This window comes from Oncorhynchus keta, chromosome 1 (assembly GCF_023373465.1).
Source record: "Oncorhynchus keta strain PuntledgeMale-10-30-2019 chromosome 1, Oket_V2, whole genome shotgun sequence".
Lineage (NCBI taxonomy): Eukaryota > Metazoa > Chordata > Actinopteri > Salmoniformes > Salmonidae > Oncorhynchus > Oncorhynchus keta.
The window spans coordinates 19,290,066-19,304,761 of record NC_068421.1 but is presented as its reverse complement, the minus strand read 5'-3'; the positions used below and the strand labels follow the sequence as shown (position 1 = coordinate 19,304,761).

At 44.9% G+C, this 14,696-nt stretch overlaps 1 protein-coding gene across 1 annotated transcript; it reads right to left on the bottom strand.

The window, feature by feature from the left end:
* Nucleotides 1-430: 430 nt before the first annotated feature.
* LOC118374575 (26S proteasome non-ATPase regulatory subunit 2-like) lies at nt 431-10,620 on the bottom strand. The gene is made up of 20 exons (XM_035761026.2): nt 10,449-10,620; nt 9,336-9,392; nt 8,683-8,847; nt 8,242-8,363; nt 7,575-7,799; nt 7,232-7,390; nt 5,632-5,776; nt 5,108-5,168; nt 4,854-5,000; nt 4,493-4,599; nt 4,221-4,348; nt 3,949-4,036; nt 3,576-3,840; nt 3,278-3,423; nt 2,931-3,014; nt 2,590-2,758; nt 2,249-2,343; nt 2,024-2,150; nt 1,568-1,686; nt 431-1,263 (listed from the first exon to the last, which is right to left on the bottom strand). Exons 1-20 carry the CDS (start codon nt 10,551-10,553, stop codon nt 1,081-1,083), a joined length of 2,697 nt encoding a protein of 898 aa, XP_035616919.1. The 5' UTR covers nt 10,554-10,620; the 3' UTR covers nt 431-1,080.
* Between the last annotated feature and the right edge of the window lie 4,076 nt (nt 10,621-14,696).

The following is a 14,696-nucleotide window of genomic DNA, read 5'->3' as shown; positions in this document are numbered from 1 at the left end:
GAGTTAACGTTGTACTACTGAACCACAAACTAATTTGCAATATAGTATTCGTTTAATATTAAACGTATTCATATACACACACAAAACAAACTCGCCGGTTGATTTTACTTGCATGGGCGTAGCCAGAGTCTTGACTGTGCAGTCTAAACAGTTTATCAAGATGTGTAAAATGTGTTTAATATGCATTCTTTCATTACATGTGTATTTCAAATGTTCAATAAAATGTGTCCATTGTCTGCAACATCCAGCAGTCCAGCAATTATTCATACCTTATTCATGACCAGTGTCACCTCAGTTCCTCCTTGCCCCTGCCCAGTTTCATAATTAGCCATCCAGATCTGCAGGCTGTTACAAAGCATCATAAATAATGACGGATCTTTCAGAAACTTGTCCCTCATATGACAAACAGACCTGGTGATAGACAACTCCACCAAGTGGATCTGAAACTTTTATTTTAACCTTTTTTACAGTACTGTAACAAAACAAAATAAAAAACTGGATGATTAAGACACATTTTCCATGCTCTAATTACAAAAGGAGGTAATCATGGGTGGGGAAAGAGAAACTGGTTGTAGTATTGATGCAGACTGAGCTTATGTTGTTCATCAGCCCAATTCAGGTCTTTTTTTGCTAAATCAGATCAGCTCTGAAAAATATCTGACGTGATTGGTCTAAAGACCAATTAGTGGGGGAAAAAAATCACAAACCGGGAGAGGCTGAAGACTTCCTTCCTGATGGCTGACCCTAGATCAGTTATTGTGGAGCCTGAAAGAGATGGCGTAATACATTTATGTGGAACTGATCCTAGACCAAAGAGTATACTAATTTAAACAGTGAATGAGGTCCCATTTCACTCCCTGCTCCAGTCAGTTTGGCCACCCAGAACACACCCATATTTTCACAGGATGGAGAGAAGCTGTTGACAAGAGAAAGAGGGGTAGGCCTTGCTGGCTCTTTTCAGACATGGAATAAAGTACTAAAACATGAGGTGTAAACGAGCCAGGGAGGGCTACCTCTGCTACCAATGAGGGACCACTAAGGAGAGTAGGGTGGGTACCAGGGAGGACAGTAGGGGGCAATCTAAGCATCGTAGTTGGGGTTCTTGCGGAGGATGACAAAGCCCTCCAGGATGGGGGTGACGGGGAGATACTCCTCTGTGGCCAGCTCTGCCCTCTCTCCATGGGCCAGGAGCACCGGCGTGGTGTGGGTCTGGAAACCTGTGATGGCTTTGGGCTTACCGGCCTGACCAACCACGTCCACCGCCTATCGACCAATTACATACATAAACCATGAGGTCGAATCCACTCTGCCATCATCTTATAGCATTTCATCCTGAGAGTGAAAAGCACTTGCACATCTAGACGTTACTTCGCATTGGAGATGTTCAACCATTATTAAAATGAAAATCTCCAGTACATTTCACTTGCAAAGCATCACGTCACATCGTGCTGATGTTTTGGCCTTCATCACACCATCTAGGCTACATCCTCAACTAGCATTGTATTTTGAATATGAAGTTAATCCTCCAGGCTCTTATTAAGAGCATAGTGTGAGCAGCAGTCCTTACCTGTCCCACCCTGACGGACACGGGCAGCGGCCTCAGCTCCTCGTCGAATGTGACCAGCATACGGGGCTGCATGGCAGCCACCAGGCCATAGAGAACATAGTGAGACTTCCCCAGGATTACTGCAGCACACACAGGAAACAGCAGGGGGCGATGTCAACACAAACAGACAAATATTTAGAACTGGGTCAAGGCATTTAGAAGACTTACTACCCAACATGAAAGGAAGGTAGTGGAACTAGCTGGGCAAGGGCCAATGCCATTCAGGAGTTGAACAATTGCTAATTGTTGTTTTTTTAAGTTGAATTCTCCATCCATACATTGAAATTCAGGTCACTTCCTCAAATTACTCAACATAAATGGACTTCACACCAATCCTAAACAAACAGATGTGGAAAAACAGAGGGGGGAAGAAGTCAATCAAATGAGTGGTGAAGAGTAATGAGGAAAAGGGCTTACTGTTCTTGACATCGAGGAAGGAGACTAGGACAGTGAGTAGTCCTGCCACAGCCACCTGACTCATCAGCTGCCTGTCACTGTGGTATGGACACAGTGTCAATGTCCCTTTACCCAGGTGAGTCAGACCCTGTTGACATGGCACAGAGCAAGGGTTAGGAGACACAGACTCTCCCCCTCTAACACATAGGTTAGAGTGCCAGAGCGGCACCTATTTTTGCAACCCACCTGTGCAAGTCGGACCATAAAGAGGTTGTTGGGGTCTTTGGCATGGTACTGAGCCAGCTGCCTCAGCATGGCAGCCAGGCGGGCATTGTTTGTTCCTGCAGAGAGAGTGAGATGGAGCCGTGAGTCGTCATGGAAACCAATCACAGCTTGAGACGCAGTCAATGGAGAAGGTCTCATACTTTGATGTCATCTGGCACAGTGAATTCACAGTTACAGGTATTTTTCTTATTCAAGGACAAGGAATAATTACAGGGAAACATTGTAATAACTTAGTGAGGCAAATCAAAATAACTTTGAACGTCTCAATATAATAATGAAGACACTGACTGGGGCCCACTCACCGCTGCCTACCATGCCCATGGCAAAGATGGAGTTGTGGGAGACCTCTGGGTCAGCATCGTGGGAGAACTTGCTGAGTGTGTCCAGGATGTTGAGGCGAGGATTCGACACAGAGATCAGGGCCAAGGCCAGAGGTACCGCACGCCTTAGAGTAGGCTCTCCATACCGCAACTAGGAGAGTGAGTGAGATGGAGAGAAGGCAAGACGATGGAGAGATGAAGAGAAAAACAGTTAGATGTAGGATGGTTGGATTGAGCCAAAGAGACAGGGGCTAAATCAACCCAACATGTCCTGAAAATGTGTTGAAGCCAATTGGAGTGAACAGGACAGAGGTTATACTGACCAGGTGTCCAAATGCCCGTAGTGCCATCTCTGAGCCAATCTCTTCTCCCATAGCAATGAGTGCAATACCCAGGACAGCCACACCCTGGGAGGGGGAAGCAGAGAGCAGATTAGTTCAATATCAAATCTCAATTCAAACCCCTCATTAGATTGTATTTTACATTTGTCGTCATTTAGCAGGCACTGTTATCCAGAGTGGCTTACAGGAGCAATTAGGGTTAAGTGCCTTGCTCAAGGCCACCAACAGATTTTTCACCTATTCAAACCAGTGACGTTTTGGTTACTGGCCCAACACTCTTAAAGCACTAGCCTACCTGACACCCCTTTATTAACAAACGCCTGGCATACCTGGTGGGAGCCCATGTCAGCTGCACTCTCTTTCTTGTCTTTATCCTTCTTATCTTTCTTGTCTTTTTCTTCCTCCTTCTCTTTGGCTTCATAGTGCTCACTGCAGATGTGGAGCAGCTGCTGCACCTTCAGTACATTACCAGAACCTAGCATGGAGAGAAACCGAGAGAGATAAATATAGGAAAGCCATCACTTGTAAATCTCAATGAGATCACCTGTATAAATAAATATGTAAATCTATTTTTTTTTAAACAGAAAATTGGAGACAAAATGATAACTCTGGAGCTATGAGACTGACCTGCATAGGCACATACGTCCACCAGCGTGTTAGCGAAGCTGCGGAAGGGCTCAGGCACCACCTGCAGCGCTGCCAGGGTGGTGTCAATGGCCTCCCCTTTACCCAGGTGGTTGAGGCCCAGGCCCAGGGGCAGCCAGCGGGCGTATGTGTCTTTCAGCTCCAGCTCACTCTTCTCCATGATGGACTGGACGATGGTGGAGGTGACTTCACCGTTGCACGAGCCCACCGCGATCATACCGCACGCCAGCGCCGTCACACCTGCCACCTGAGAGTGTGTGACAAGACACATAACATGGGACAGTGAGCTGGGTTTAACGAGTGTGGATGTGTAATAGACTTAAGAAGACAAACTGTGGAACTACACACACAGTACCTCCATGCTGGACTTGGAGTCTACCATGACAGGCAGCAGCAGAGAGAGGACGTCCTCACGGTTCGAGCCAGCATATGCCAGGCCCAGGCTGGGGATAGAGGAGAAAGGTCAGGGTCAAACCCCACCTAAACAAGTACTTTTCACAGGCAGAGATTACACTGTGCTAATGGACTAAACAAACCTCAATACAAATCTTTAATGTACAAGAGGTGTCAGGCAGTAGGGGCTAGGGGTTTATTTGGGACTAAACACGCATTTCCTTCTCTCCTTACCCGAAGATGGCTCCTATCCGCATGACGTTGCTGTTGTGGAGGACGTAGTCTGACAGCAGAGCCAGGGCCGGGTCACACTCATTCCTCACCCCAGAGTTTACTATGCCACAAGCCAGGAGGGCGCCCGACTACAGGGAGAGAGAGAAGAGAAAGCGAGGGGGAGACATATCTACATGAATAGGATGTTTAGGGCTTTTCTGGATGCTGTGAAGGTTGTGGTGAGGAGTTTTTAATGCAGGGTGTTTGGTAAGAGGCTGAGTGTGTGTTCTGACCTTAATGTAGTCTTCTGAGGAGTAGAGGTACTTGTCTATCTGTGTCAGACCACCATCCACATCCCACAGCAGGATCATCCCCAGAGAGGCTGCAGCACTCAGCATACCTGGAGATAAACACAGAATTAGCAACATTTACACAACAGCAATATATTATTTTTGTTACTATGCTTGAAATGAAGGATTAGCAATGAAGGCGATACATTAAGTTGCTGCTAAGCATCCTAGATTCATGAGACTGGTACTCACTGTCGAAACACCAAACATGAACAAATTTTCAGTCAAACCCCCACAAATGTGAACCACGAGACCCATTTGAAGACGGGGATGTGAGGCTGTGGCTGTGTGTGGTTTCCCTCACCATGGTCTTTGTTCTTGTACAGCCATTTGTTGCCGTCGTCTGTGAGAAGCTTGTCCTGTCCAAACCCTGCGTTGACGAAGCCGTTGACAAATGAGGAGGCCAGGTTCATACGAGCAGAATCCACCTGGGAACCACTTCCTCCAAACCCTGACAGACAGACAATGGCATGATGAAAAGGAGGATGAGGATAGAGGAGTGTGATAGAACACGACCAGGACATTAGTGAGCTGCTGAAGTGAAGGTGCTGAACTCACTGTTGTTCTCCAGGTGGGTTTTGTAGATGTCATCTGGGACTTTGGGTTCCATGATGTCCAACTGTAAAGAAAGGGAACAGTACGTTACTAGCTGCCTGGTGCTGAGTCATAGCCACTAACAGGCTTAGATGCCTTTCACTAATTGGTTTATTCACTATACCAGCCATTCATTCATTATCCTCTAGCCCCATTTGTTCTCTCACTCTATGCACCATTATTCTCCCACATGACCCCTACCCCACTCTTTCACTCTCCTCTTGGTACCTTCTTCAAGTCTCCTCCATTTCCCCCTCAAAAATATTAAATAGAGCAGTCCTCTAACTCATCTCTACAGGTCATATTCCCCTCTCCTTAGCCCTACTCTAAAAACCTGTTCTCTAACATACACTCAGCCCCCACTGTCAGTCACACTCCATCCACTGACTTCAACAGTGACCCACTCCTCAGTCCTGCTCTAAACACTCACTCTTACAACCCCCTCCACTCTCTAGTAGTCTACCCATCTTCCCTCTTTCTCTCCTCACCTCTCGGGCCAGGGCCAGGAAGTTGCTGTTGAGCTGGACGTTGGACATGATCTCCGTCAGGTCCTCGTAGTCCTCCACGTCCTCGTTGAGCTCCAGGAACATGCCATGTCGGCCCAGCATGAAGGCCATCTCCTTCTGGATCACACTACAGGAAAACACCCACTAAACCATCAACTCTTCATGCACATCATTAACTATGGAAAACACTGCTGAATGCATTCCCAATGACTGTCAGTAGAAAATGTGAATAACGATTAGAAATAATATACTGTTTACCACTATAGGTTGTACAGGGAACTGCTAAAATAAAGGAAACACCAACAAAGTTTTCTAATAGGGAGTTGGGCCACCACGAGCTGCCAGAACAGCTTCAATACGCCTTGGCCTAGATTTGACAAGTGTCTGGAACTCTATAGAAGGGATGCGACACCATTCAACAACAACAAAAATCTCAAATTTGGGGTTTTGTTGACGGCGGTGGAAAACACCATCTCAGGCGCCGCTCTAGAATCTCAAAGAAAATGTTCAATTGGTTGAGAGCTGATGACTGAGACACACACCCCTTTAAACACTGTATGCTCCTTTGAGACCCCTCTTTCAAAGTCACAGCTCTCTTCTAGCCATGGTAGCCAAAACAATAGACAACCCTAAGCATGATGAAATGTTTTAATTGCTTAATTCACTTTGGAACCACACCTGTGTGGAAGCACCTGCTTTCAATATATACTGAACAAAAATATAAAACGCAACATGTAAAGTGTTGGTCCCACATTTCATGACCTGAAATAAAAGATCCCAGAAATGTTCCATGTGCACAATCTTATTTTTCAACTGTTGTACACAATTGTCTTTATTTCCCTGTTAGTGAGCATTTCTCTTTTGCCAAGATAATCCATTCACTTGACAGGTGTGGAATATCAGGAAGCTGATTAAACAGCATGATCATTACACAAGTGCACCTTGTGCTTGGGAAAATAAAAGGACATTAAAATGTGCAGTCATCACAACACAATGCCACAGATGTCTCAAATTGAGACATGTTCAATTGGCATGCTAACTGCAGGAATGTCCACCAGAGTTGTTGCCAGAGATAAACCATTTTACTATAAGCCACCTCCGTTGTTTTAGAGAATTTGTCAGTACGTCCAACCGGCCTCACAAGCACAGACCATGTATAACCACACCAGCCCAGGACCTCCACAACCAGCCACCACGAAAGCTGAAGAAACTGAAGAGTATTTCTGTCTGTAATAAAGCCTTTTTGTGGGGAACAACTCATTCTGATTGGCTGGGCCTGGCTCCCCAGTGGGTGGGCCCATGCCCTCCCAAGCCCACCCATGGCTTCGCCCCTGCCCAGTCATGCAAAATAGATTAGAGCCTAATATATTTATTTAAATTGACTGACTTCCTTAAATTAACTCAGTAAAAATTATGAAATTGTATTGAATTTATATTTTTGTTCAGTATACTTTGTAGCCCTCATTTTACTCAAGTGTTTCTTTCATGTTGGCAGTTACCTGTAGGTAGCACTTCTTTCGAAAGATTTGCTGTGAGATAATTAAGTGTGAGAGTGCAGTGAGTGTGTTGTGGCAGTCTGTACATGTCTTTGCAGGAGGTGAAGATGTTCTCCACCAGTTCCACGTCGTTGAGCATCAGGGCCAGCCTCAGGGCCTCTGGGTAACGGTTAAACTTCCTGAAGATGTTAAGGGAACACTTCAACAGGGCAGAGTTCTCTGGCTCAGGGACGTAGCTCACACAGCTGGCATAGAGAGAGAGGATGACAGAGGGTTTAGGTAATACTGATGAGAGGAACAACCGTTTGTCTCTTCAGGCTGTTGTTGGCACACTACAGGTATGTTGAGGCAGACTGTGGTACATGTGTTTGAACATGTGTGTGAAGGTATATATATATTTGCCCATCACATGGTGTGTTGTCCACTCACCTGGTGAGGTAGAGGCAGACCTTGGCATATGCATTATCATCTATGTAGAGCTCCAGCATCTCCAGCTTCTCGACCTCCATCAGCAGGTCACAGGCCTCGTGCTCAGCGTTGTGGGCCATGTTGTAGGGCACAATCTCCTTCACCAGCTTCAGCAAAGTCTCCTGCTGCGTCTTATCACTCTCCTCAACCTCCTGCCACTCCTTGGCCACCTCGCCCGCCAGGTGCCTACACACAAACACACCAGAGTTTAGGGTAGAAGACTAGGGCCGGGACGATACTCGTAAGTATCGCTGAAAGAAAATAAAAGATTGAACTTCTTTAGGAAAACAGCCCAAATGTTGGAAACAAACATCCTTATGTTGTCATCCAGAGTCACATGTATTTATTTTCCAAGCTATAGCACACAATATTTTACACACAGCAGATCCATCTGCGTCGTGTTTTAATTTGCCATGGAAAAAAATCTAAATACTGGTATTGTCACAGCCCTAGGTCAGACCACACAAACTGCTTACTGCTGCCAGGCATGGAATAAATGAGGCAAATAAGTCACATTTTTACTTAGTCTTCCATTGGTATCAATACATGACAAAGTGAAAATTCTACTTAAGTAGAAGGTAGGATTCACCCATGTGTTAGCTGTTTCAAATGGCGTCCCGTATCCTACCTGACGTATTCATGTCCCCAGGACGCCAGCTCCTCTTGGGAGCCCAGCAGACGGTACTTCAGACACTCCCGCTCCCCACTCATTGTCATGGCCAAGACCGACACCACGTCTGCACAGAAACTCTGCAAAAACAAAAAGACATGAGTTAACTGTAATTATGGATATGTCTAGCTATGATCGGTCCTTCTGAAGATGAATCCACAGTTCCATCCAGAATTACGATGTCCAATATAATAGGTATATATCCTTGTTTTTATTTTCTGTATCTCCAGTAACATTGTAAAATAAATCCATCCAAATGTTTTGCACAGTGGTTATAAAGTAAAAGCAGACAGGGAAAGGAAGCGATACAGTGGTTGATACAGTCTTGCCATTCCTTCCTCCTGTTTTCCCCACTGAACAGTTAGCTATTTAGCAAGGACATAGAATCGGTGTTCCCACCTTGTTCTCGCCAGGCACCATGCCCTCGTAGATCTCTTTGAGCTTGCCATAATGTGGCCGCAGGAACTTCAGGGGCTTGGGCACAGAGGTCATGGAGGTGGTGGAGGAGCGGATCTGCCTGCGCAGCTCCTCTAGAGCAGGCCGGTACAGAGACGTGTCTGTCTCCTGTGGGTGGGTGAGAGAGAGAGAAAGGGGGCAGGGGGGTGTACAAAGAAAGTTGTTTCATATGCATAGCTACCAAAGTTCACACAGTGTATGTAAATGACTGACTCTCCACTAACGCCTTATGTACAGTATAATACATAAGAATTGAAAAAGCTATACTGCCCTACCAATCAAAAAGGCAGTAACTTCTCATAGCGTGGAATTGAAGAAAAATAGCTTTTATTTACCTTGCTTTCACAGTAACTTTATGCAGTTACTGATAACATGACCCCCATTTTCTCCAAAACACAATAGAGGCAGGATACTTGTCCACATTATTAAGCATGTATTTAATGTAGCAAAAATTATATTGCACATTTGGCAGAAAATTAGTTAGTTACTGCCTTTTTGCTTGGTAGGGCAGTATAGTCCCAGTGTCTAAAGCAAAGCAGACTTTAGGTTTGGTAGTTATTGTGGTACTCGGCAGTTCTTGTGGTAGTGGTACTCACACCAAGCCTCTCCACCATCATCTCCAGTTCTTCTTGCAGCTGTTTGTCCTCATCAGACTGGAGAGAGAAAAGAGGAACTGACATTACAGTATGACAGATTCAATATGCAATGTTGGGCAATTGAATAACTGAACCCTGCACAGTAAACAGTCAAAATAAATAACAGGTCTTCCAACAGGGAACTATTGCAATAAAAGGCTGTGCAATTTGCTAACAGCTAGATATTGGGAGCATTTTTTCGTACACCGGTCCTATACAATTGTCGACTGATGGTAGGGTTGCCATGATAACTATGTATGTAACCTTGACCACATTGTTATGGTGTTTAAAATGGGCTATTGTTAATGTACTCGCTAATAAGTTATACAACTCCCTCCATGTAAATAGCTAGCTAACTAAACAAACAAACACGTAAAAACTAAAGCCACCTCGCAATCAAAGATCACTGATCATGTCAAATCTAGCTAGCTCTCAACGTGACAATCTGAACCACAGGCAGGTTGCTTCAGTTCCAAAGTCACTAGTAAGCTAGCTAACGTTACTGTCTATACCAAAGATTGGTATAACTGAACTGTGACTGTACTGTGCTAGCTAACAAGTTTTCTAACTGTTTGCTAGTTAGCTAACAACATTAGCGAACAGAGAGCCAACGTTAGCTATTTTGATTATGGTTGTTTACATTACAACACTAACATTATTTAGCTAGTTAACGTTACACTATTTTAACTTGGCTAGCTAGATACTTAGCTAAATTTTATTTTACATTTCGGTAGTTACTTTCTGGCCTGTCATTAGCAATTGTTAGTTAACGTTAGCTAGCACAGCCAGCTCCTACTGTTACCCTAGGCTAGCAAGCTAACGTCAACATTAGGTATGCTAACGTTAGGTAGTTTTATAGCTCGCTTTCAGTCGGACATAATAATCTTAATTGTTGGCATCTCGTACTTAGCCAGCCATGTCATACTTTTCCATTAAAGGGGACTCAAACAGTTTGCTATTCTTTTGAATGACAACGCTTTCGGCCTGTTCAAACATGCAGTGAGTGACTCAGGCAAAAACGCTACTCTGCGTTACTCTGCGTTGTTCAAGATGTTGAGAAGTGTCCCAACTCACCAGTTCTTGCTCATCTTTTTTATCCTTGTCTTTCCCTGTGGGCTTAGTCTCCTTTAACTCTGTCTTTTCGGACTGCTTTTTCTCTTTATTTTTTGCCTCCTCCATGGTTGCAGTTTCACGGAATTCGGATACACTGAACAACCGGAGACCGGGTACACCGCTTCCTGTTTCAAGAACCGTTGTGTTCTACTGCCACCTGCTATGCAGGAATAATATTGCACCGATCCCTAACCTAACCTAACCCCAAGACAGGTAGCACTCAGACTACCCATTTTTTTTTTTTTTACCTTTATTTAACCAGGCAAGTCAGTTAAGAACATATTCTTATGTTCAATGACGGCCTGGGAACAGTGGGTTAACTACCTGTTCAGGGGCAGAACGACAGATTTGTACCTTGTCAGCTCGGGGGTTTGAACTCGCAACCTTCCGGTTACTAGTCCAACGCTCTAACCACTAGGTTAATTAGTTGGGTAACATAGATAAGATGTTTTATTTTCATAATATGCTTGTGAGATACTTGTCATTTAGAATGTATTTTGTTGTACTATAGTGTTGGCCGTTTGCAGTTATCTGTTCTCTGTCAGGGTTCAGTTACTTGGGCCACAGAAAGGGGCCCAAGTAAGAGGTCAAGCTTGTCTTCATATGTAAACGTATCTTTTAAACCATGTGAAAGGATGATTGAGGGGGAAGCAATTATCTCTTGGCTTCACAATGTCTGTGTACCAGTCACTCCCTACTTTTCCCATCGGGGAGAGGAGGATGGCAGTGTCTGGAACCATTCTATGTTCCCTCTGAGGTTTCCCTTATCTTGACCTAGAGGCTCACTCTCCTCTCCGTGAGCTTGTCCAGGATAAATTGTATTAGGGATGGGAGTATCTAAAATGACAATTGATATATACCATTGGGTGAGGTAATGTCTTGGTACTATTTTGTACCAAGAACGAGATAAGAGCTTCGTTTAAAGAAAGCCCAAACTGAATGATAATTTATAAACTAAATACTGTCTGGCGATGGGATACTCCTTTCTCTCAAGTAAAATCTTTCTTTGTATAATGTTCTTAAGATCTGTTATTTGTCATGTCAACTAGGGGGGGGTGTCTTTGCTATAAAGGATCTCAGTTGCAATGTGTAAGCACTCTCAGAGAATTCATTTATAGACAATGAATTGATCTGAGAGTCACAGGGTTGTGATGGAGCTCATATAATTAAAGATGGACTTTATGATAACTCTGTGGTGTGTGGTTTGCTCTCATGATTTGGTTCCCACATGCTTCAAGAGGGTCACCATTGTGCCTGTTCCCAAGAAAGCAAAGGTAACTGAGCTAAATGACTAGCGCCCTGTAGCACTCACTTCCGTCATCCTGAAGTACTTTGAGAGACTAGTCAAGGATTATATCACCAACACCCTACCTGACACCCTAGACCCACTACAATTTGCTTACCGCCCCAATAGGTCAACAGACTATGCAATCGCAATCACACTGCAGACTGCCCTAACCCATCTGGACAAGAGGAATACCTATGTAAGAATTCTGTTAATTGATTACAGCTCAGCATTTAACACCATAGTACCCTTCAAACCCGTCATTAAGCTCGAGACCCTGCCCTGTGCAACTGGGTCATTAACTTTCTGACGGGCCGCCCCCAGGTGGTGAGGGTAGGAAACAACGTCTCCACCCTGCTGATCCTCAACACTGGGGCCCCACAAGGGTGCATTCTCAGCCCTTTCCTGTACTCACTGTTCACCCATGACGGCGTGGCCATCATCAAGTTTGCAGATGACACTACAATGGTAGGCTTGATTACCAACAACGACCAGACCGTCTACAGGAAGGAGGTGAGGGCCCTCGGAGTGTGGTGTCAGGAAAATATCCTCACACTCAACATCAACAAAACAAAGGAGATGATCGTGGACTTCAGAAAACTGCAGAGTGCGCACCCCCTAACCCACATTGACGGGACAGTAGTAGAGAAGGTGTAAAGTTTGATGTTCCTCGGCATACACATCACGGACAAACTGAAATGGTCCACCCACACAGACAGCATGGTGAAGAAGGCGCAACAGCGCCTCTTCAACCTCAGGAGGCTGAATAAATTTGTCTTGTCCCCGAAAACACTCACAAACCTTTACAGATGCACAATCGAGAGCATCCTGTCGGGCTGTATCACCGACTGGTACGGCAACTTCTCCGCCCACAACCATAAGGTTCTCCAGAGGGTAGTGAGGTCTGCACAACGCATCACCGGGGGCAAACTTCCTGCTCTCCAGGACACCTACACCACCTGATGTCACAAGGCCAAAGAGATCATCAAGGAAAACAACCACCCGAGCCACTGAATGTTCACCCAGTTATCATCCAGAAGGCGAGGTCAGTAAAGGTGGGACCGAAAGACTGAAAAACAGCTTCTATCTCAAGGCCATCAGACTGTTAAACTCTAGCCACTTTAATAATAAAAATGAGATATAATACATTTATCACTAGTCACTTTAAACAATGTCACTTTATATAATGTTTACATACCCTACATTACTCATCTCATATGTACAGTTGAAGTCGGAAGTTTACATACATTTAGGTTGGAGTCATTAAAACTCGTTTTTCAACCACTCCAGAAATGTCTTGTTAACAAACTATTGTTTCGGCAAGTCGGTAAGGACATCTACTTTGTGCATGACACAAGTCATTTTTCAAACAATTGTTTACAGACAGATTATTTCACTTATAATTCACTGCATCACAATTCCAGTGGGTCTGAAGTTTACATACACTAAGTTGACAGTTCCTTTTCAGAGCTTGGAAAATTCCCCAAAATCATGTTATGGCTTTAGAAGCTTCAGAAAGGCTAATTGACATAATTTGAGTCAATCGGAGGTGCACCTGTGGATGTATTTCAAGGCCTACCTTCAAACTCAGTGGCTCTTTGCTTGAAGTCATGGGAAAATCAAAAGAAATCAGCCAAGACCTCAGCAAAAAAATTGTAGACCTCCAGAAGTCTGGTTCATCCTTGGGAGCAATTCCCAAACGCCTGAAAGAACCACGTTCATCTGTACAAACAATAGCATGCAAGTACAAACACCATGGGACCACGCAGCCGTCATTCCACTCAGGAAGGAGGCGTGTTCTGTCTTCTAGAGATGAATGTACTTTCTTGCGAAAAGTGCAAATCAATCCCAGAACAACACCAAAGGACCTCATAAAGATGCTGGAGGAAACAAGTACAAAAGTATCTATAGCCACAGTAAAATTAGTCCTATATCGATATATCGACATAACTTGAACGTGCGTTGAAGATGTCGTTCCCATAGCAATGATAAAAAAACGATAAAAACATTCCCTAACCAGAAACCGTGGATTGATGGCAGCATTCGCGTGAAACTGAAAGTGCGAACCACTGCTTTTAATCAGGGCAAGGTGTCTGGTAACATGACCGAATATAAACAATGCAGCTATTCCCTCCGCAAGGCTATTAAACAAGCTAAGCGTCAGTACAGAGACAAAGTAGAATCTCAATTCAACGGCTCAGACACAAGAGGCATGTGGCAGGGTCTACAGTCAATCACGGACTACAAGAAGAAACCCAGCCCAGTCACGGACCAGGATGTCTTGCTCCCAGGCAGACTAAATACATTTTTTGCCCGCTTTGAGGACAATACAGTGCCACTGACACGGCCTGCAACGAAAACATGAGGTCTCTCCTTCACTGCAGCCGAGGTGAGTAAGACATTTAAACGTGTTAACCCTCGCAAGGCTGCAGGCCCAGACGGCATCCCCAGCCGCGCCCTCAGAGCATGCGCAGACCAGCTGGCCCGGTGTGTTTACGGACATATTCAATTAATCCCTATACCAGTCTGCTGTTCCCACATGCTTCAAGAGGGCCATCATTGTTCCTGTTCCCAAGAAAGCTAAGGTAACTGAGCTAAACGACTACCGCCCCGTAGCACTCACTTCCGTCATCATGAAGTGCTTTGAGAGACTAGTCAAGGACCATATCACCTCCACCCTACCTGACACCCTAGACCCACTCCAATTTGCTTACCGCCCAAATAGGTCCACAGACAACGCAATCTCAACCACACTGCACACTGCCCTAACCCACCTGGACAAGAGGAATACCTATGTGAGAATGCTGTTCATCGACTACAGCTCGGCATTCAACACCATAGTACTCTCCAAGCTCGTCATCAAGCTCGAGACCCTGGGTCTCGACCCCGCCCTGTGTAACTGGGTACTGGACTTCCTGACGGGC